At 38.6% G+C, this 24,724-nt stretch overlaps 1 protein-coding gene across 6 annotated transcripts in view; it reads left to right on the forward strand.

The window, feature by feature from the left end:
- Positions 1–24,724, forward strand: part of DIP2B (disco interacting protein 2 homolog B) — a 226,977-nt gene that overhangs the window by 130,081 nt on the left and 72,172 nt on the right. For all 6 annotated transcript variants that reach the window (XM_023257044.2, XM_023257045.2, XM_045061779.1 and 3 more), the window contains exon 4: positions 16,852–16,977. In XM_023257044.2, coding sequence (XP_023112812.1) covers positions 16,852–16,977 — 126 coding nt within the window. The remainder of the gene's footprint in view (positions 1–16,851; positions 16,978–24,724) is intronic.

Here is a 24,724-nt window from a genome sequence, read left to right on the forward strand (position 1 = left end):
GGAAGTAGGTGGGAGATGAGGCTAGAAAGATGACCAGGGATGAGATCTTAAGGAATCTTGAATACCATTAGAGGGTTTCAGCGGAGCGGTTACATTTGTATTTGTTCTAGTAGTTTGCTCCATCTACAGACCAAGTGCTCTACCATTACTGTATCCCAGTGCCTGGCACAGGGCCAAACATATGTAAGAGCTAAATAGATATTTTGGAGAAAAGAAAGAATAAAAGTAGTTGTTCGTTAAAGAGTGGATTAGAGGGAGGTACAACGGGACATAGAAAAACATCTCAGGAGCTCCTCTTTGTTGCCAGGACCCAAGCCTGATTTCCTGGGCACTTTTGACTCTGGGGCCCCGGTTCAGCAGCAGTGGGTTCTGACCAGTTCAGAAGGGTTTCGGCCTCTAAACTCTCATCTCTGGACTTCTGAGAGTTTTGTGGGAGTTCCCCCCACCCTTGTTTGTTTGTTTTTACAGCGTATAATAAAAGAATTAGTAAGGAACCAAAAAGATGATTCTCTACATCCTATATCCAGGCTGATCACATACAGAGAAAGGCTATAGTGACCTTTACTGTAACATTTTGACCTCCATCAACTAAAACCTGTGATCTCTAGCCCCTTGCTCTCTTGTACCAATTCTTTCAGATTTACCCCAAATGTGGGAAAGCGTAGTCTGTGAACCAAATGTCGGTTAGCCGACTGTGTCTCTTAGTTTGGTGCAGAGATCTTGAAGAGGGTTTAAGAGTAAGGTTTGGGATATTTGTCTCGCAGGGACTTTTTTTTTAAGGTAGTAGCAAGAAGACCAGAGAGGAGGTAAAATAGGGAAGAAAAGGCCATTTAAAACCCTGAAGATATTGAAAGATATGAGAGCACCAGAGTACTATCATGAGGGGAACATGAAAGTGGAGGCATGCAAGCATGGATTTTGGGTAAAAAACACATTTTTCAGTACATTAGGAATTAACTAAACTGCAGAGGAAAACTCAGCAAATTGCGGCTTCTAATGAATAAGAAGGAATCAACAGCAGCAGCAGAAGTAGAGCAAATAAGTTGTAGAAATTGTTGGGAGTCGAACTTCACCTCTTTGTCACTCCATCTTTAGGAACGGTTACGTTTACATGCCACATGCAAAAGTGGCATAAGGATGGAGGGTGTGTTTAGTAAAATGACAAGCATTCACAGTAAACTGAGAGGTACACCGAAAGGATTTAATGGTGTTATTAAGTGTAACTAGAAAATCCTTTCTTATTTGGTGGAGGCTTATTAACACCTATGACATTTCAACTAATGTTAATCAAATCTAAGTAGACTTAGTATTTCATGTTGCAGACATGGCATAAAGAGCTTATATTTATTCACAGTCAGATCTGATCCGATTCCATTCTTTGTGCTTAGCCAAGAGGTTCTGACATTTCCAATACATTTGCTAGTACTTTTTTTTCCTGCACATCAAGGCATGATACAATTTCTACACGTGTGTTATGGTCACAAGTGTAGAAAATACACAGTTGATGCCTGAGATGGAAAGTGATAGTATGGTAAGTAATTCGGACAACTCCTTTAAAGCTCGGTTTTTGAGTAATTAGCTACCTCAAACAAAACAACAGCAAAAAAGGACTTTAGAGTATTTGTATCGCCTTTTCAGCTCTAACGTTAGTGCTGGAAAATGATACCCAGCTTTCACATGTGCTTCTGGCAGAGATATCCAAAGTCAGCTGTGTCTGGGGACTGAACTTCGGAAGTGACTTCTTATCAAAGATCAAGATGAATTGTATGGTGGTAAATGAGTCAAATCCAGTTAAAAGAGTTGCCTGTTCTTATCAATAAGAGGCTTTGCTGATGTAGTAACTGTGGACTTCTTGTTTTGACACCAATATATGGGCCAGGGCTTACCATGTTAGAAAAATAGATGGGTGGTTTGATTTGTTTTGCGTTCTGCTGACAGAAACCTTACGGCAGAGAAGAACATGCTTTAATTATCCAAATGTCATGGGCCTTGTAAAGCTTGATTGTTGTGAAGAATTCCCTAGTTGTAGCAAAATACTTTGGGAAGTGTAGTATTTAAAAAAATTTTTTTTAATGTTTTTTTTTATTTTTGAGAGAGGAAGAAGAGACAAAGCACAAGTGGGGAAGGGGCAAAGAGAGAGGGAGACACAGAATGGGATACATGCTCCAGGCTCTGTGCTGACAGCAGAGACCCGAGCGTGGGGACCGAACTCATGAACTGCGAGATCCTGTCCTGAACCAAAGTCGAATGCTTAACTGACTGAGCCGCCCAGGTGCCCTGGAAATGTAGTATTTTTAATTAATAAGTCTGAGCATTTGATTTGCTCTTGTTGAGGAAGTGCTTTTTCTCAGTATAAGCAGTTGATCATTTGTTTTCTGGGACAGCTAAGAACCATGATTTCATCTAACATAAGAAGAACACTTTTCACATTTTAACATGTCTGAAATCAGGATATGTTTTATATAAGATGGCATCATAGATTCAATAAGATATGGCAATCTTGATTCAACTAAGTAAACCTCAGGGACACTAAAGCAGAATAATATAAGTGCAGTATAAAATTATTTCGGAGCCATTAATAAGTTGGTACTGTGGTCTTAAAGGTAACAGCACAACAGTTTGGCAGTATCTTTAAAACTTTGAACATTAATACCTTTTTTCCTGGAGATTCCACCTCTAGGAATTTATTTTACACAAACACCTACAAATGTGCACAAAGACGTATACGCAGACATTTGTTGTAATAGCGTTCATAATAATACAGTGGTTAAATAAGTTACAGCGTGTCCACACAAAGGAATTCTATGAAAGTGGATTTTAAAATCCTGTGAAAAAGAGGTAGATTTTTTTGTGCAGATATGGAGAGATGTGCAAAATATATTTTTAATAAATGCAAGATAGTATGTAATGCATGACCTGATTTTTAGAAATATGAATAACAACATTACATATATTAAGAACACAGATACAGAAACCTGGAAGAATAGGTAGCAAACTGTTGAGGTGGGATTAGTTTTGAGACGCAGTGGATCTCAGAAAAAATTTCACTCCAGCATTATATGTGCTTACATCTTTTTCCAATATGTATATTAATTTTTTCTAATATGTATACTAAGGGTTTTTTTATTGTGGTAAAATGCAAAATACATATAATGTAAAATGTATTCATATTATTTTTTTTAAAAAAAGTAGCAGTTTTTTTCCTTTTATTGAGGTAGTATTATATTAGGTCAGGTATACAACACAGTGATTTGATACCGTGAAATGATCACCACAGCGAGTCTAGTCAACATCCACCACCATGCGTAGCTATACAGAATTTTTCGTTGTGGTGGTGAGGACTTTTAAGATTCATTCTCTTAGCAACTTTTCAAATGTACAATATATTAGCTACAGTTACCATGCTGTACATATATTCCCATGACTTAATTATTTTATAAATGGAGGTTTGGGAAAGATAGTTTTAAAAATGATAGCCCTGGATAAATGATTTAAAGCAATAAATCAGTTATTGTTCTTAATGATTTTTACTCTAAGTATGGATTCTTCTGACTTAGTAATGGGAGCTAAATGCAACAGTAACTCCCTATGTTACCCTAATTGAGAACTTTCTTTCTCAGTCTAAATCTGATCTCTGGGGCGCCTGGGTGGCTCAGTCACGCTTTGGACTTCAGCTCAGGTCATGATCTCATGGTCTGTGAGTTCGAGCCCCTCATTGGCTCTCTGCTGTCAGCACAGAGCCCGCTTCTGATCCTCGGTCTCTCTCTCTCTCTCTCTCTCTCTGCCCCTTCCCCACTTGCTCTCCCTCAGAAATAAACAAACGTTAAAAAAAATTTATATCTGATTTCTGACATGGTGGCATTTGCTAAGGGGGCTGCCACTGGTATACCAAGACTATTTTATTTCCGTATTAATACTCTTCCTTGTGCCAAGGAAAGTAAATTGAGTTTAGTTCAGTTCATCAAGAATTTATTGTAGACCTGTGAGTTGAGCACAGTTTAGATTCTAGAGAAGCACAGACAGAAACCCAAGAATCTTTTCTTAAACACAGGTATCCTTTATAAAAGGTAGAGGCAGAAAAAAAGAGGGGATGACAGGGGAAGGAGCCTGGGAACTGGCACTGTGAAGGGCAGGCTTCATGGAGGTGTTGAAGTCTGCACCAGTTTGAAGGGTGAATAGCTGTTTGCTATATAGATATTCCAGGTTAAAGAAACGTAGTCTGGGGCACCTAGGTGGCTCAGTCGGTTAAGCATCCGACTTTGGCTCAGGTCATGATCTCGCGCTTTGTGAGTTCAAGCCCTGCTTCAGGCTCTGTGCTGCCAGCTCGGAGCCTGGAGCCTGCTTCGGATTCTGTGTCTCCCTCTCTCTCTGCCCCTCTCCCACTCATGCTCTGTCTGTGTCTCAAAAATAAATAAACATTAAAAAAAATTTTTTTAAAAAGAAACATAATCTGTACAAGGGAATGTGAAATGCACATGAAATTTTATTTAAATTTAAATTAAATTAAAATTGCATTTTCCCTCTCCACTAGGCACACAGTATAGTGCCAAAATTAATGTGATACCCTAATGTTCCAGAATTTAATAGTTGCTGTCTCTGTCATAATTAAAAATGTTAAAGTGGTTGCTGCTTTAGAAATTGGTGAAAACGGCATGACTACTTGATGGCTTGCAGGTAACTCTTTGAACTGTGCTTCTCTACTTAATGATTGAACCTGTCTAAGCATCTGCCTTTCAGTCTGTCCATATCTGCTAGTCTGTCTGGCCATCTGGTCATCCATCCATCCATCTATCTAAATAGGTAAGGGCACTTAGTGTTTGTTCTGCCCCTGATACGTAAAGCCCATCTATGCTACTTTTGCATCGTGTCGTAACCACTTCATAAAAACGAGCCAAGAATAGGAATAGGTACTTTAAAACTGTAAAATAACACTTTCCAATTACCTCTTGGGAAAAGATGAAAAAAATAGTTCAGTGTTGTCCATAGATGTAGGGAAATGGACACTCTCATACCCTCTCATACCTTGTTGATGGAAGTGTTACAAATGAGATTGAATTTTTTTAATATGGCTTTTTTATTTTTTCGAGAGAGTGTGCAAGTGAGAGAGGGACAGAGGGAAAGAGAGAGAATCTTAAGCAAACCTCATGCTCAGCGTGGAGTCCAACATGGGGCTCCATCCCACAGCCCTGAGATCATGACCTGAGCAGAAATGAAGAGTCGGACGTTCAACCGATTGAATTACCCAGGCGCCCCTTTTTGAATATGTTAATTGACCTTTTATTCTTCTTCTGTAACCTACCTGTCCAGTGCCTCAGCTTATTTTTTAAAATTGAGCTGTTTTTTTTAATTTATTTACAAGAGTTTTTGTTTTTTGTTTTTAATTCTAAATTTAAATTGCACTAGAGGTGTTAATACGAGTAGACAAGGCAAATCAACTAGAGGTGTAAGAATTAGAAAAGAAAAAGTAAAACTGTATTTGTACTTGATACGATGTTTACTTAGAAAATCCAAGAGAGTGGGGGTGTCTGGGTGGCTCAGTCAGTTAAGCTTCCGACTTTGGCTCAGGTTATGATCTTGCGGTTTGTGAGTTTGAGCCCCATTTCGGGCTCTGTGCTGACAGCTTGGAGCCTGGAGCCTGCTTCAGATTCTGCATGTCCCTCTCTCTCTGCCGCTCCCCCACTTGTGCTCTGTCTCTGTCTCTCTCTCTCAAAAATAAATAAACATTAAAAAAAAAAAAAAAAGAAAACCCAAGAAAGTCAATAACAAAATTAATCTAATACAATAATTCAGTCAGGTAGCCAGATATAAAACTAGTTCAGAAATCAGTAGCCTTCATATATGCAAGCAATAACCAATTAAAAGATAGAGTAGAGCAAACCTCATTTACGAAAGCAATAGAAAAGATAAGACATATTTAGGAAAAACTTAAGAAATGTATAAAGCCTTTACAAAGGAAACTTTAAGACTCTGAAAGACACAACATAGACATGATAAATGGAAAAGCATTCCTTGTTCTTTGATAATTCAACATCACAAAGATGGCAGGACTCCCTAAATTAGTTTATAAATTCAATCCAGTCCCAACAACATTATTAAATTTATTTATGGAGCCAGAAAACATGTTTTTGAAGTTCATTTGGAAAAATAAACATGTAAGAATAGGTAGGAAAACACTGAGAAAGAAAACCTATGAAGAGTGACTATACCTACTAGATATTAAAACATATTCACTCTAAAGACTCTATAATTAAAACAGTGTGGTATGGCAGACAAAGTGGCAGGCAGACCATTGGAATAGAATAACATTGGAATAGAGTAACAAGTGCAGAGGGGCCCCGGGGTGGCTCAGTAGGTTAAGCGTCTGACTGTGGCTCAAGTCATGATCTCATGATTTGTGAGTTTGAGCCCTGCATTGGGTTCTTTGCTGTTAGCACAGAGCCCATTTCGGATCCTCTGTCTCCGCCCTCCCCCCCCCCCTTTCTCTTTCTCTCTCTCTCTCTGTCTCTCAAAATAAATAAACTTTAGAATAACAAGTATAGAAATAGAACAAAGTACATCTGGGATTTAGTGTATAATAAAGATAGCATTGCAAATCATTGGGACAGAAATGTACTTTTTAATAGATGGTGCTAGGACACAGGGAAAAATATAAAGTAAATCCATATCTCATACCATATGCCAGGAAAAACTTCAAATGGATCAGAGATCTAGATTTAAAAAAAAAAAAAAGGTAAGTACTAAAAGAAAACACCAGTGAATTTTTCAGTAACGTGGGCTTAGAGAAAGTCTTATGGGAAAACAGCTGGAACTCAAAATCCAGATGTGATGAAAGACTACATACAAAATGTTTTTACTGCAGTAAAAAACACATATATATACCCTCTTAAAAATTTTTTTTAATGTTTATTTATTTGGAGAGAGAGAGAGAGAGAGCGAGAGCGAGCGAGCGAGCAGGAACAAGGAAGCGAGCAGGGGAGAGGTAGAGAGAGAGAATCCCAAGCAGGCTCCACACTGTCAGCACAAAGCCTGACTCAGGGCACCATCTCACAAACCATGAGATCATGACCTTAGCCAAAATCAAGAGTTGGATACTTAACCAACTGAGCCACCCAGGTGCCCTGCCTTCAAAATTTTTAAGTGTACATTTCCGTATTAACTATATGCATATTGGTACACAACAGCTCTTTAGAACTCTTTGATCTTGCATGACTGAAACAGTGACAACTCACAACTCTCTGTTTCCCTCTCCCCCTAGTCTTACTATATCTAAGAATTTGAGTACTTTAGATATCTCTTGTAAGCAGATTTTGGTTTTTTGTGATTGTTTTAGTTCACTTAACCTAATGTCCTCAAGGTTCATCCATGTTGTAGCATGTGAGAAGATATCCTTCTTTTTTAAGGGTGAATAATAGTCCATTGTATATATCTAACACATTTTCTTTATACATTCATCCATTCATGGGCATTAAGGTTCCTTCCATGTCATGGCTGTTGTACATAATGCTGCATTGAACATTTGTGTGCAAATATCTCTTTGAGACCCTGCTTTCAGTTCTTTTGGATATATACCCAGAAGTGGGATTGCTAGATCATATGATAATTTTATTTTCAGTTTTTTGAGAAACCTTCCATACTGTTTTCCATAACAGCTGCACCATTTCACAGTCCCACCAACAGTGTGCAAGGATCCTAATTTCTCCATGTCCTCACCAACACTTTCCTTTCTTTTTCTTCCCCCCCGCCTTTTGATTTGTTTTCTTTCCAGTAACTATCCTTTTTTTTTTTTTTAAGTTTATTTATTTATTTTTGAAAGAGAGAAAAAGCATGAGCAGGCAAGGGGCAGAGAGAGAGGGAGAGAGAGAACCCCAAGCAGGCTCTTTGCTATTAGCACAAAACCTGACATGGAGCTTGAGATCATGACCTGAGCCGAAATCAAGAGTTGGACACCTAACTGACTGAGCCACCCAGGCCCCCTTTCAGTGGCTATCCTGATTGGTATGAAGAGATATGCCATTGTGGCTTTGACTTGCATTTCCCTGATGATTAGTGATGTTGAGCATCTTTTCATATGATTGTTGTCCATTTGTTTATCTTGTTTGTAGAAATGTCTGTTTGAGTCCCTTGGCCATTTTAAAATTGGGTTACTTGTTGTTATTGAATTGTAAGTATTCTTTAAATATTCTGGACATTAGTGCCTTATCCAATACATGGTTTGCAAATATTTTCTCCCATTCCATAGGTTGCCTTTTCACTCTGTTGTTTGTTTCCTTTGTTGTGCAGAAGCTTTTTAGTTTGATGGAGTCCCACCTGTCTATTTTTGCTTTTCTTGCTTGTGCTTATAGTGTCATATCCAAGAAATGATTACCCGTTCCAGAGTTATGAAGCTTTCTTTTTATGTTTTCTTCTAAGTGTTCTATAGTTTCATGTCTTATGTTTAAGTTTTTAATTTATTTTTAGTTAATTTTTTTTACATTTATTTATTTTTGAGAGAGAGGGAGAGACAGAGCGTGAGCAGGGGAGGGGCAGAGAGAGAGGGAGACTCAAATCCGAAGCAGGCTCCAGGCCCTGAGCTGTCAGCACAGAGCCCGACGCAGGGCTCAAACTCAAACCGCGAGATCATGACCTGAGCCGAAGTCGGACGCTCAGCTGACTGAGCCACCCAGGCACCCCTTTAGTTAATTTATATGGTATATGGTATAAGATAAATGTCCAACTTCATTCTTTTATATGCAGATATTTCAGTTTCCTGGCAACATTTGTTGAAGAGACTGTCATTCCTAACTGAACAGTCTTGGCACCCTTGTCAAAGACCATTTAACCATACACACAAAGGTTAATTTCTGAGCTCTCTATTTTATTGCATTGGTCTATATGTCTCTCTTTATGCCAACATTATACTATTTTGGTTACTCTGGCTTTCAGGAAATATATATATTTTGAAATCAGGAAATATGAGGCTTCCAGCTTTATTCTTCTTTTTTTAAATTGTTTTGGCTATTCTGAGTTCTTTGAGATTCCGTATACATTTTTTTTCTATTTCTTCAAAAGTGCCAGTGGATTGTTACAGGTATAGCATTAAATCTGTAGATCACTTATATTTTAACAATATTAAATCTTCCAGTCCATGAACATGGAATGTTTTTCCATTTGTTTCTTCTTTAATTTCCTGCAGCGGTTTTCATGGTATACAAGTCTTTTGCCTACTTGGTTGTGTTTATTTTAAAAGTTTTATTATTTTTTATGCTACTATAAATGAGATTATTTCCTTCCTTTCCTTCTCAGATAGTTAATTGTTTGTGTTGAGAAACACAACTGGTTTTTGTATCCTGATTTTCTATCCTGCAGTTGTTGAATTTGCCGATTAGTTCTAACAGTTTGTGTACATGAATAAAATCTTTAGGATTTCCTATGTATAAGATCATGTCATCTGCAAACATAAATAATTTTACTTCTTCCTCTCCCTTTGTATACCTTTTATTTCTTTTCCTTGTCTAATTACTCTGACCAGGACATCCAGTACTATGCTGAAAGAAGTGGTGAGAGCAGGCATCTTTACCTTGTTCCTGATCTTAGAAGGAAAAGCTTTCAGCTCTCGCCGTTGACTATGTTGCTGGCCGTGGGCTTTTCGTTTATGAATTTTATTATTTTGAGAGAATGTCCTTCTGTTCCTAGTTCGTTGAGTGTTTTTATCAAGTGTGTTGAGTTTTGTCAAATGCTTTTTCTGCATCTGTGATGGTCATATAATTTTTGTCCTTCATTGTGTTAATGTAGAGTCTTACATTTGTTGATTTTCATATGTTGAACATCCTTGCAACACAGGGATAAATCCCACTTGGTTATGGTACATAGTCCTAAATATAAATATGAATATGAATGTTTTTATTTATTTATTTTGAGAGAGACAGAGACAGCGCGAGTTGGGGAGGGGCAGAGAGAAACGGAGAGAGAGAGAGAATCCCAAGCAGACGCCACACTGTCAGCACAGAGCCCAGCGTTGGGCTCGAACTCATGAAACCGTGAGAACATGACCTGAGCCAAACCCAAGAGTTGGACACTTAACTGGCTGAGCCACCCAGGTGCCCCGGTACATAGTCCTTTTCATGTACTGTTGAATTCAGGTTGATAGTATTTTGTTCCATATTTTTGCATCTGTATTCATCAGGGATATTGGTGTAGGGGTTTTTTTCTTTTCTTTTTTTTTAATTGAAGCATAGTTGACATACAGTGTTACATTAGTTTCAGATGTACAGCATGGTGATTGAACAAATCTGTACATTATGCTATACTTACTGCAAGTGCAGCTGTCCTCTGTCACCATACATCGCTATGACAATACCATTGACTATATTCCCAGTGCTGTACTTTTTACCTTTGTGACTTATTCCATAACTAGAAGCCTGTATCTCCCACTCCCCCTTACCGACTTTAAAAAACTTTTTTAACTTTATTTATTTTGAGAGAGAGAGGGAGGGAGGGAGGGGCAGGGAGAGGGAGACACAAATAGGCTCTGTGCTGACAGAGCCCAGAGCAGCCCTTGAACCTACAAACCCTGAGATCATGACCTGAGCTGAAATCAAGAGCCAGATGCTTAACTGACTGAGCCACCCAGCCACTCCTTTCCGTTACTCATTTTTCTCATCTCCCTACTCCCCTCCCCTCTGCCACCATCAGTTTGTTCTCTGTGTTTATGGGTCTGTTTCTGCCTTTTAAAAAAATCTGCATTTAAATTTTTTATTTATTTTAAAAATTTCAGTGTGATTATCATTCAGTGTTACATTAGTTTCAGGTGTACAAAATAGTGGCTCATTATGCTGTGTCATCACTGTACATCTTTTCGATATTATTGACTTCCCCATGCTCTACTTTTCATCTCTGTGACTTCTTTATTTTATAACTGGAGGTTTGTACCTCTTAATGCTCTTTATCTATTTTGCCCATCCCCCACCTGCCTCACCTCTAGCAACCACCAGTTTCTTAACTGCATTTAAGAGTCTCTTTGAGTTTTGTTTGTTCCTTTTTTTAGATTCCACACATAAGTGAAATCATATGGTGTCTGTCTTTCTCTGACTTATTTTACTTAGCATGATACCCTCTAGGTTCATCCATGTTGTCGCAAATGGCAAGGTCCTATTATTTTTAATGGCCGAGTAATATTCCACTGTATATATATTCCGTATCTTTATCCATTCTGTCGATGGACGCTTGAGCTGCTTCTATATCTTGGCTATTACACACAATATTGCAGGAAGCGTGAGGATGCATATGTCTTTTTGAATTAGTGTTTTTGTTTTCTTTGAGTAAATACCCAATAGTGGAATTACTGGACTTTTTGGTGTTTCTATTTTTAATTTTTTTACCTTGTTTTCCACAGTGGCTACACCGATTTACATTCCCACTGACAGTGTACCAGGGTTCCTTTTTCTCTACATCCTCACAAAACTTGGTATTGTCTTTTTCATCCTAGCCATTCTGACAGGTGTAAGGTGAGATCTCGAAGTGGTTTTGATTTTCATTTCCCTGTGGTTAGTGATGCTGCGTGTCTTTTTATGTCTGTTGGCCATTTGTATGCTTTCTTTGTAAAAATGTCTATTCAAGTTCTCTGCTCACTTTTTAATTGAATTATTTGCTTTTTGGTGTTGTGTAAGTCCTTTATATATTTTGGATGTTAACCCCTTATTGGATATATCATTTGCAAATATCTTCTCCCATTCAGTGGGTTGCTTAGTTTTAGGGGGTTGTTGTTTTGTTTTATTTTGGATTTGTTTTGTTTTGTTTTTTGCAGTATCTTTGTTTAGCTTTGGTTTTAGGGTAATGCTGGCCTCATAAAAATGAGTTTGTATTTCTTCTTTTAAATGAGAAGTATTTCTTCTTTAGTTTTTTGAATGAATTTGAGAAAGGTTGCTGTTCTTTAAATGTTTTATAGATTTCTACAGTGAAACCTGGGCTTTTCTTTGTTGGGAGGTTTTTATTACTGATTCAGTCTTAATAGTAATTTGTCTGTTCTGATTTTCTCTTTCTTCATGATTCAATCTTAGTAGGTTGTATGTTTCTAGGAATTTATCCATTTTTTTAGGTTATCCAATTTGTGGTATAGTAGTAGTCTCATGGTAGTCTTACAATCTTTTTTATTTCTATGGTATCAGTTGTAATATTTCCTCTTTCATTTTTTATTTTAGTTATTTTACTCTGTATTTTTCTTTTTTAATTTTTTAAAAATCTTTATTTCTGAGAGAGAGAGAGCATGAGCAGGGGAGGGCAGAGAGAGAGGGAGACACAGAATCCGAAGCAGGCTCCAGGCTCTGAGCTGTCAGCACAGAGCCCGACGTGGGGCTCGAACCTGTGAACTGGGAGATCATGACCTGAGCCCAAGTCAGACGCCCAGCCGACTGAGCCACCCAGGTGTCCCTGTATTTTTCTTTTTCTTTTTTTTTTTTTTAACATTTATTTATTTTTGAGACAGAGAGAGACAGAGCATGAATGGGGGAGGGTCAGAGAGAGGGAGACACAGAATCTGAAACAGGCTCCAGTCTCTGAGCTGTCAGCACAGAGCCCGACACAGGGCTCGAACTCCCGGACCGCGAGATCATGACCTGAGCCGAAGTCGGCCGCTTAACCGACTGAGCCACCCAGGCACCCCAGCCCCTGTATTTTTCTTAATCTAGTTAAAGATTTGTCAGTTTTGTTCATCTTTTCAAAAAACCAACTTTTATTTTTGTTGATTGTTTTCTGTTTTTCAAATTTATTTTTTTAATTTCTGTTATAATCCTTGTTATTTCCTCTTTTTACTGACTTTGGTTTTAGTTTGTTCTTTTTTAAGTTCCTTCAATATAACATTAGGTTATCGATTTGAGATATTCCATAAAAAATTTTTAAAAACCTTCTGTGTGGCAATAAACTACCACAGTGTCAAAAGACAAATGACAGATTGAAAGAAACTATTTCTGACATTCAGAGATAAAGGGCTAGGGGAAAAATTAAAAATTTAGGCTAAAAATTAGGGGAAAATAAATGGAGAAACCCAGTGGAAAAATGATCAAGTGACATGAATATTTACTTTCACTTACCAACAAATATTAAATGGTCCTTAAATCCAATGTTTAATCTCATTAATGATAAAAGAAGTACAGGGGTGCTTGGGTGGCTCAGCCAATTGAGCGTCCAACTCTTCATTTCAGCTCAGATCATGATCCCAGGGTCATGGAACTGAGCCCCACATCAGGCTCCATGCTGAGTGTGTGGAGCCTGCTTGGGATTCTCTCTCTTTCTTTCTCTCTCTCCCTCTCCCCCCCCCCCCCCACTTCCCTTTGCCCCCTCCCCTACTTGCACATTCTCTCTCTCTCCAAAAATAAAGTAAATCTTAAAATAAAAAATAATAATAATAAAATAAAGGAAGTCCAAATTGAAAGTATACTGAGACACCATTTCTCAGCTACCAAACTGGTAATAGTCAAAAAACCAAGATAATACATTCTGCTGGTGAGGCTGTGAGGAAACAGACACATAGGCACATTGCTGATAGTAATACAGTATGATACAACTCTTTGGAGAGGAACTTGGCAAGATGCAGCAGAGTTTAAAATGTATTCACTTTTTGACTTAGGAGTCTCACTTGTTGGAATTGGCCCTGAAGATATACTCTCATCAGTATAAAAGTCTACTTGCACAAGACCCTTTGTTGTATTATTGTTTGTAATTGTAAAATATTGGAAACACTTAAATGCCCACACTTAGAATAGTTGAGTAAACTAACTTATATAATGGAGTGCTATGCAGCTTTAAAAAAAAAATGAAGAGGGGCACCTGGGTGGCTTAGTTGGTTGAGCGTCTGATACCCCAATAACACTGAGCACTCCTTCTTTTAAGGTCTTGTTTTCTAAATACCATTCTCCACTAAGTGAGGTCAGGGTTCCTTAGAGAAATGTTTAATTCTAGTGCTGGAGAAGGGAACATACCTGGAACATCTTATACCAGAGAACAAAAACTGCTCAAAATGATGGGAATATGTCAAAAGGACGTAAGAGCCAGTTTGATTTGGCCTCATTGGTCAAATCTGGGGTATTAGGACCATCAAAATAAGTAATGGTAGTAACAATAGCCATAGAATAAAATGAGAGTCAATAGGTCTGTATTGATATAAATAAATTGGGAGAGAAAGGGATGCTTTTTCTTATAGTAGAAAAAGTAATAAATACAGAAGGAATGATAGAGTTATTAAATCAATGTTTTGTAGCCATTATGGTAATAATTGATTCAGCCAAGAATCATCAATGAATGCTAAAACCAGTAGGTAAAAGTTCAATGAAGTATGTAATATTTATATCATCTGAAAAACATTCACCCATAATTTATTTGTTAATTACACTAAGGGAAGAATAATAACCTTACAATGAATTACTTTAGTAGACATCATCTTAACCAAGTAATCAGTTACTATCACCAGTAATAGGGCAGACACTTCCTGACATCATGTTTCAAGAAGACATATTACTTCTGTGGTATTCCTACCAAAATGTATAACCTGAATCTAATTATGAGGAATATCAACAAACTAAAATTAAGGGACATTCTACAATATAATTAGTCTGTACAATAATGTCAAGGCAATGAGAGACAAAGGTTAAGAAATGTTCCAGATTATAGGATAATAGAGAATTGTGACAACTAAATGTAATGTATGATTCTGTGTCAGGTCCCAGATCAGGAACAAAGGAGGAAAAACTATAAAGTGCATTACTGGGGAATAGTAGGCTAAGTTGGAATATGGGTTGTGGGTGACATAATAATTTGTATCAATATTTAATTTATTGATTTTGGTAAATGTATGATAGCTATATAAGAGTAAAATCATTGGGTATCTCGGCTCAGTTGGTTAAGTGTCCGATTCTTAATTTCGGCCCAGGTCACAGTCTCGTGGTGGTGAGATGGATCCCCATGTTGGGCTCCAAGCTGGGTGTGGAGCCTACTTGAGATTCTCTCTCTCCCTCTCCCTCTGCCTTTCCCCTGCTTGCACTAGCTGCTCCCCCTGCTCAAAAAAAAAAAAAAAAAAAAAAAAATTCCTTGTTCTTAGGAAATACACCTCAGCAATTGGAATTAATCCTACAAAAATAGGATTAGACGTATGTACTAAGGTGAAAATACTGAATTCTTTTGCTGTGAATCGTTGCTATGAATAGTAGCAAAACTTTGGAAACAGGTTGCTTAAATAAATCATGGCACAGACATACAGTGGAATTCTATGCAACCTTTAAAATTATGTTATAGGTCTGTATTTACACAGAAAGATGTTTCTGGTTATATTAGTGAAGGTTTTTGTTGTTGTTGTTGCATGAAACAGGCCAGCTCAGGCTACCTTAAATAGCTAGAGTAGGTCATAGAAGCAAAGCAACAGTTGAGAAATCCCTAGAAAAGGAGAGACAGCTTCCAGGGTTTCAACCCTGAAGTTTAAGGACATTCCTTTTCTCTAGGGAATTATCATTAAAGTGACTCAGTTCTAGAACCTGCATTTTCTTGACTTATCTCAAATTCTTCCACACAGACCCCCATAAAAGGATCTGATAGGTCCAGCTGTTATAAGAGGTACATTTACATAGCACAGACAGGCCTCCTAGGATAGTTTGTCCCTCAACTGGGCCCATCCCTGAGAAGAGGAAATTCTTGTGAACTAGGAAGCTACTTCAGTTATCTACCTTCATAGGATTTTGTAAGAGTTTTAAAAAATCTCAAAGGAGAACACCAAAGACTATGAATAGTATGATCCTTTTTTTGCAGAAATGTAGAGCACATTTTATGGCGGGAGTGGACAATCAAGTGTTCTGTTGGGAAATGTTAATTTTGAGACCCTTATTAGACTTCTTTTTTTTTTTTTTTTAATCTTTATTTATTTTTGAGGGAGAGAGGAGAGTGTGAGCGGAGCAGGGGCAGAGAGAGAGGGAGACAGAGGATCCAAACTGGGATCTGCTCCAACAGCTGAGAGCCCAGTGCAGGGCTCGAACTCATGAACCGTGAGATCATAACCTGAGCTGAAGTTGGACACTTAACCGACTGACGCATCCCAGTGCTCTAAAGTTCCTTCCTCTTGGACTTCAAGGGGAGAACTGAATTCTCTTGTGGCCACAGTGGCAAACAAGTACCATCAGCTCTTATATTTTTCTAGATGAGATTCAGCCCTTCTGATCCTGTGGTAGAGAACTGAGTGGTCTCAACCACTTTTAGGCAGTTAAACAAATCCTAAGCTGCTTTTCCTGAAGAACAGTGAGTGTCTTTTAGCTACCTGCACAGCACTCATTCCATTCAGAGGTAGGATCCCTGCCTGGCACAGGGGCATGTTAGACCCCTTCCCCTTTCCCCACCCCTGCCTATCTCCACTAGCCCCTTGTTTGCTCTTAAAGCAGTCACATAATCATTCTGGGCTTCATTTTCCTTCTCTGTAAAATTATCCTTGACTTCTTTCTTTTTTTGTCTCTTTTTTTTCATTTTTATTTTAATTGTTACAACACAAACTGTAACTAAAAATCACCTAAACATCCCTTTCCAACAGTTGAGGCAGTAATAGTTCAGCCCACAGAAGTAAACACTTTAAGAACCAGGAGCTGGGGCGCCTGGATGGCTCAGTCGGTTAAGCGTCCGACTTCTGCTCAGGTCATGATCTCGCGGTCCGTGAGTTCAAGCCCCGCGTCAGGCTCTGTGCTGATGGCTCAGAGCCTGGAGCCTGTTTCAGATTCTGTGTCTCCCTCTCTCTGACCCTCCCCCGTTCATGCTCTGTCTCTCTCTGTCTCAAAAATAAATAAATGTTAAAAAAAAAAAAAAAAAAAAGAACCAAGAGCTAATAAATGCCAATGTTTAATCTTTCAGATATCCATACAGAAGCAGTTCAAGCCGCACTGGCAAAGCATAAAGAACAGAAAATGGCTTTGCCTATGCCAACCAAAAGGCGGTCCACATTCGTCCAGTCTCCTGCAGATGCCTGCACACCTCCTGGTAGGTTTGTCAGAACCTTCCTCTCTGACAGTTACTCCTGTGATGTTCCTGACATAAGTTCTGCTTTGTCTTTTCTGAGGTAGGAGCCTGCACTTTTCCTCGTCATCCAAGGTGTCTAAGAATACACATTGAAGACACAAGTTTTGATTGTCACATTATAAATGCATACAGAAAGAAGCCTTAACAATAATACTATTAAAAAAAAAAAAAAGTTTTCCTTCCGAATTTTCAGCATTTCCTTAATACAACCCCCAAACTCAAGTAGTCATAAATAAACACAGGCCAAAGCTTAGGGTCTTAGAAAATCCTTCTGTGGTTTAATAGCTATTTTCGTTGACCTCTAAAATATGACCATGGTCATAATTTCTTTAACAAATTTATACGTCTCAATCAGATGCTTTGCCTCTACAGAATAAGTGCATTTGGGATAAAATTTTGTGTGTCATTAAAGACGGAGTGAGAGCAGTCATGCAAAGGTTTAAGGGATCGGAAAAAATACATATAAGTGTGTTTGTGTGTGTGTTAATATATTTTGTATACATTTATATATTTTTAAGAACCCACTTGTTATAATGGGTTCACAAGATCAGAGAGAACTAAGTGTCTTCATCCCTTTCTCATTCTCCAGACTTGGACTCTCTACCCGAAGAGTTATATAATTTGCTATTTGAGGAGCAACCGGAACAACTTTAAGTTGTCTTGTTTATTCAGAATCTTTCCCAAAGTTTCGAAAAGCCTTAAGATTTTTTAGATGAAATCCCAGACAAGATCTCCCTGTAGGCCGCTGAGACTAAACATAATAAATCTGTCCCGGAGCCTCAATATAGTGTCTGGGTGTCTCCTGTCCTGTTACAGTAATGAAATCTTTGGGGGAAAATTTTTCCCTGTAGTTTGGGTCTAGAGGACTTACCATATCTTTGGGGAGAAGGTTACATCATTGTGATTGACTTTGATTCACAGCTGTCAAGTTGAGCTGTTTACACTGATCCTAGTCCCTGGTCTGGGTTCATATTAATAGTTTTCTGCTAGGTTTTGGCTAACTTCTCAGAGCATTTGGGTGTGCTGTGGGCTCATTAACTGTGTGTGCTTCTTTTCCTTACATCTGTGGTGTCAATATGTTTGAGAGAGAAATAGCTCTGTGGCTTCAAGTGTTTCTCAAAACGTAACACAGGATACCTCTAGCAGACCTTCACAGTGAAAGACATTTTGTGTCTGTAATGGTGCGTACTTCCAGCCTATTCATTCAAAATCTTGGCTGGTTTCCCTTCCACAGTAGTATAGCACCAGTTGGGTCCTGATAGACAAAGGGGCCTCTCAGACCCGGAGCAGTTCCTCGTGGGCAGATGCTGCCGCAGCGCGGCTGAGGGCTCAGTTGTAATAAATGGCAAAGGGTAGGGAGCACGTGACTCGTACTTCTTAGAAACAGGCCTCTCCATAGCTGTAATAAAGAAATACAGCTCTACAGTAAATAGTCTGCTCTCATGGCCTTGGGTTAAATGTGAGAGTGCAGCAAAGGCTCTTGAGAATGCTCAGAAGGAATGGAAACCTTTTTTATCCCCTTACAAAAGTCACTGCCCGAGGGGACATTACCAACTCCAGCAACAAAATCGTGGCTATTCACTACTGAATGAGACCATAGTCCTTGGGAATTCACTACAGGCCTGTTTCTGAACACTAATGTTGTACTGCAGCCTTACAGAGGTGGCATAATGTTCCTGATCACCTTATGTGTCTTCATAATTTCATGATTATGAAGGTACGATCCTCTCTTCTAAGACCTTTATTCATCAGATCAGAGTAACGAAAAGGTCTCCTATCTGTTTATCTCCAGAGCTAGGGATCTCTGAATAGCATATGAGAAACCTTAACGTACTACTAGGGACGTGCATGTTGTCATATAGAAGAGGAATTCTCTCTCATCATGAGGAAACATTGAGAGCACCCTACAGAGTGATTTCTCACATGGCCCCCACACGGAGCTAGATCCTGATGCTCTCATTCTGCAGCTGCACACATGCCTGTGTCTAGCGTGAGGAAATGTGCAAGAGCTGTATCATAAGGCATCCATCAGCACTTTTCATTTTAGGGAATGGAATTTGCTGTTCCCCAGTCAGGGTATTCAGATTCCATTCTCTCCAAGCTCCTGAGAACCACTGGTTAGATCCTTGGCTGTGTCCTCTTCCTACTGCAGTTTAATCCTGTGTCACTGTCTCCCTCTATCTCGCACTGAGAGCCCCTGAAACACTGAAATCTAGAAGAATGCTGAGGCTGCCCTGAGGGTTGGGGAGGAGGAGGAGGACCTTAATTATTGCTGGTTATAGGCTGTTTTAAAAAAATCAGTTCTGGGCAGCTATACAAATGACCTTGCCATGGCACTCTTTCTAGAAAAGTTGTACTAACCTTGCAGGGAAAAATTAACCTCAGATTTTATAGTAATTTAGTCACGTTGCCCTTTGTGCACTGTCTGAGCAGTCAGGATGCACGTCACAAAGCAAGTTTGCAGTCAGGGCCATCACTGTGCACGTGCTGTCCCGTGTGAACCCAGTTCCTGAGATACCTGCGAAAGCACACTAGCCAGTGAGGCTCTTTGGGGCGCACCCAACACATAACTGTTGGCATTACTAAACTGATGAAATTTTAGAGCTATTTTTGGAAGGATTTAATAAAAAGGATTTAAGAAGTAAAATATGTCATAAATCTTGGCTTTATTCATAGTATTACATAGGATGGAAAATATGGTATAAATAGTGGCCATGGGAAATAATTGGCTTTTGTTCACATATCATTTGGAAATAATAAAGTGTCACTCAACCTAAAATTTGTTTATTGATATGTACGCTGGTTTTTGTCTTATGGATTGGAAAATTTAAATTCTCGGAGTTGGTAGCAAATTACGGTTCTTTAGTGCCTGTGGCCTTTTCAGTCTCTTAGACTGCTTGAATTACTGCCATCCAGTTCCCTTTATGTGCTGAAATCATTTACTAATGTCATGAGGCCATTACCTCAGCTCTTTCTTTGTAGGGATTCTTTGTGTAATTCTGTTTCTCATTCATACCGATAAACAAAATGCGAAAACTGCAGCATATATTGTTTTCCCCTCTAAATTTTTTCTGCATCCTTGTGGACTTACCCTGTGCTTCATTCGGAGGGTACTCGGATGACCAAATAGACCACATGATGACCCCAGAGCACAGTAAGCTATTTCAGCTGGCTTGGGTAGAATGAATTTATGTGCCTGTCCCACACAGGGCCCTGCTTGGCAGTGACCGCAGTAGTAATTCCTAGGGTCAGATAAGGAGGAATTTACAACTTAAAAAGTATAACAATATCCCAGGTCTGTTCATGGGCATCACTGTCGTCTATAGAAATGCAGGGATATTATTGCAAGCAAATTAAATAGCTGTTGCCTTCTGAGAGCTTATAGCCCAAAACATGTTTTAGTCAGTTAATTTAAATTAAAAAAGAATACCTATCTGAATTGCCAACTTGGGGAATTTCCCCCAAACGTTCTAATTTCATTCAGAAGTGCAAAATAAACAGAGTTGGCAAATCAGACCCTTATAAATGTGCTCTAATTAATAGACTTGGATCATGTTAATAGCATACTTTCATTATTGGTGTGGGTTATGAGCAGTGGTCTGCAGTTACTTGGGAGACCAGTAAATATTCAATATTCTTTAAGCCAAAGCACAGTAAAAACCCACTTTGATAGACTGAATTTATTTCAACAGCTAATGGTAAAATTTACAGCTTGCCAGTAAAACTGATTTCATAGTTACCGTTTATTGAGTAGCCTTGTGTACTAGTTAAAGAGCTAAGTGCTTAGCACATATTTTTCTTTTCTTTTTTTTCCATTGCCCTCTGTCCCATTTTACAAATGAGAAAACAGGTTTAGAGAAGCTCAATAACTTGCATAAGCTTTGTTAGCTGTGTAGTCAGTTAGATAATCTGAAAATTCTCTCCTAGAACAGAGACAAGAAAACTTCCCATTAGAAATTCTAGATAGACTAGAACCAGTTTCCTTTTAAATACATACAGGAGAGAGAGAGAGAGAGAGAGAGAGAGAGAGAGAGAGAGAGAGAGAGAACAGTCACTGAACATCAGAATGCTGAGATGGTGCTCGCTTTATCTGTCCTGGGGAGCAGGGAGGCAGGAAAGAAGGGGCTTAAATAAATTCTAATTACCATAAGGATAGAAAAGATAAAACCTTGGACCTATGTAAGCTGGCTCAGTTGGTAGAGCGTGTGACTCTTGATCTTGGGGTTGTGAGCTTGAGCCCTACGTTGGGCCTAGAGCTTACTTAAAAAAAAATAATAATAATAATAATAAGTTGGTTGTTGGAATTGAGATCCCTGGAGGGACTTACAGCTTCAGCAGACAAATGAACTAGAAAAAATTAACATGCCAGCAAAAGAAAATGTTGTTAAGAAAGCTTGAGTTGTGCCTGGCCTTGGGATAACAGAAGCTGGGACCTTCCCTAAGAATTTGGGGTCAAGTGCGTTCTAGGTTTGAATTTCACTATACTGCCTGGTAAGAACTAACATTAAAAAAATGGTCTTTGGACTGATGATAACCTTGAGACACAAATAGTTTCTGGAAGGATACAACGTCAACCCAGGGATTTAGGATTCCAGAGATAAAGATCCACTGAATTTTGTGAGTAAACAGTCCAAAAATAGAAAACACTCACCATGAGAGAGAATAGAAAAAGAACAACAACAGCAAACAGCAGAATTAAGACCCTTAAGAACTGATTTGCCCAAGAGCTCTCAGTCGCAGAGCTAAGGTCGGAATTCAGACGAGTCTGACTTTAAAAGCCCATTCTCTAAACCACTTGGTATATCGCCTCTCCTTCTACCATAGTGTCAAGTAAATATTCTGCGGTAAATGTGGAGCTCTAGCAGTTGCTGCATGTTTGATCGGACTTTTCAAATAGGCAATAAGTTTTTAAAAATCTCTTTTTTTTACCTAAACAGTTGACCCATGGGCAATACAATTTGAACTGCGTGGGTCTGCTTATATGTGGAATTTTTACAATGTAGTATTGTAAACATATTTTCTCTTCTTTATGATTTTCTTAATATTTTCTTTTCTCTAGATTACTTTATTGTAAGAATACAGATATAATAGGGGCACCCGGGTGGCTCAGTCAGTTAAGCATCTGACTTCAGCTCAGGTCATGATCTCACAGCTCGTGAGTTCAAGCCCTGCGTCTGGCTCTGTGCTAACAGCTTGGAGCCTGGATCCTGCTTTGGATTCTGTGTCTCCCTCTGTCTCTGCCCCTCCCCCACTCATGCTCTGTCTCTCAAAAATAAATACACATTAAAAAAATAGAATACAGATATTTGTAAAATACAAAATATGTGTTTGTTGTTTATATTATCAGTAAGTTAAGTTTGGGGGGAGTCAAAAGTTATACACGGGCTTTCAGCCATGCATGGGGCCAGTACCTCTAACCCCTGTGGTGTTCAGGAATCAACGGTAGTTTTTTAAAAACATTTATTTACTAGGAGAGAGAGAGAGCTTGTGCGTGCACCCATATTTGCGTATGAGCTGGGGAGGGGCAGAGAGAGAAAGAGGGAGAGAATCCCAAGCAGGCTTCATACTGTAAGCATAGAGCCCGACCAACAGTGCAGTCGTAACCTGAGCTGAAATCAAGAGTTGGATGCTTAACCAACTGAGCCTGCTCAGGCACCCCAAGGGTCAACAGTATTTGTAATATTAATTCATTTAGTGAACTGTTTTTTCATAGACATGGAAAAATACCTAGAAAAACAGTGTTTGGAGATCCCTTATAGGTAGAGTGACCTAGAGTAATTATTAACAGTGAGTACCCCTTCTCTCAGAGGGATTCCAGTTTGGACATTAATGGTCAGGCAACTCATGAACCTGCCAGTCAGGTTTTACATAGTTATTTTTGATCCCAGCCAAGCTTCTGTGCACCCAGACACATTACTGTGGGATGCCAAAATATCTCTTAGATAGTTCTGAAAGTCTCCCTAACCCTTGTCTGGTGAATCAGACACCCTGGTTGGGTATAGCACTATATCAAGCTGCCCAGAATTTGCAGCCCAAGGTTGGTTCAAGATTGGCCTGCTTCCAGAACTAACCTTCTAATCTTCTCTTCCATATATGCTTTTACTCCTAGGTTGCTTCCTCTTGGATCTCTAAAGATTTTTCTTTTCTTGTCTGCATAGAAACTCCACTTGCCTTTCTTGAAGGTTCTGGAAGTCCTTAATTCCTCTGACCCAACAATGCAAGAGAACATATTTTCCTGCCTGATGTCTTTCCACTCTACTTACCCAAAATACACAAAAATTCTTTCCGTGATCTCTAGAATATCATGCACTAACCGTCCTAGTGGTTGTTTCCTTTATTTGCTCTTTGAAGCTCCTATTTCTTGGCCTGGCTTATGTGGTATATTTTGTAGTAGTTATTAGGATAAGATCTTTCTTTTGGTGAGTCTTGACTTAGCTACTGTTCTAAGCTGATGTCTGGGCCTAATTTTGGTATCAGCTTTCAGAGCCCAATGGCAGTCACTGTCTTTCCAAGAACTTGTCCAGTTTGCACAGTACCCCTCGGATTGTGTAGACTGACTGAGATGTTACTATCCTCTCACCAAGCCACCATTTTCACCCCCGTGAATCTTTTTCAATGAGTTCTTTTGACAGCTTTATTAAATTACAATTGACATACAATAAACATACTTAAAATGTGTAGTTTGCTAAGTTTTCATAGCAAAACCGTGAAGCCATTACCACAATTAAGAAAATGAACGGTATCCATCATGCCCCCCCAAATTTCCTCATAATCCCTTTGTAATCCTACTTCTCTCCATCTCCATGATCTGTTTTCTGTCATTAGACATTAGTTTGGATTTTCTACAGTTTTGTATAAATAGAATCATACTTTGTTGTACTTTTTTTTGAGGGAAGAGGTCTGTCATATTTCACTCCACATAATTATTTTGAGATTCAACCATGTTGTTTTGTATAGCAGAGGCTCATTCCTTTTTATTGCTGAGTAGTATTCTGTCCTATAGATATACCTTTTGTTTCTCCTTTCAGTTCTTGATGGACATTTAGGTAGTTTCCAGTTTTTTCCTATTAAAATAAAGCTGCTATGAACATTCACAAACAAGTCGTTGTATAGATATATGCTTTCATTTCTCTTGGGTAGATATGTAGGAGTGGAATGAATAGATTATTCCACTAGTAGGTGGAATTGGTAGGTGTTTAAACTTTTAAAATAAACATTTTTAGATATAAAAGCTGTATTTTCTGCCAAAAAGAGGGATGTCATTTGCACACATGGCTAATGACAAAAAGTGCTACAGTGTTCAAAGACAGCAAATTTGGGACCTTTCTCCCCTTAAAGTCAACAAACTAATTGTTATATATGTTTTGTAATTGGTTAGAAATGGATTTTATAGGCCTCTGCCTATCAGTATAAAATGGTGCTGTGTTAAAACCATACTAACTAAAAACTGAAGAGCAAAGCGTGTTTTCAAAATTATTTTCTGTTTTAGAGGACCTATTGTATTCATCTTATACAAGAGTTTAAGCAAGGGACCTTAGTTATGATGGATAAGAGTTGTAAGTTCATGTTCAACTGGAGCAGAATCAGTGAGAAAATATTTCTATTATCATTAATTTAATCTTGCCAAAATTTCTACTAATCCACAGCAATTTCTTGGGTGACAGTTACTTAACAAAACAAACCAAAAAAGCTACCAAATAAACATATA

The sequence above is a fragment of the Felis catus genome, chromosome B4, assembly GCF_018350175.1.
Source record: "Felis catus isolate Fca126 chromosome B4, F.catus_Fca126_mat1.0, whole genome shotgun sequence".
Taxonomy (NCBI): domain Eukaryota; kingdom Metazoa; phylum Chordata; class Mammalia; order Carnivora; family Felidae; genus Felis; species Felis catus.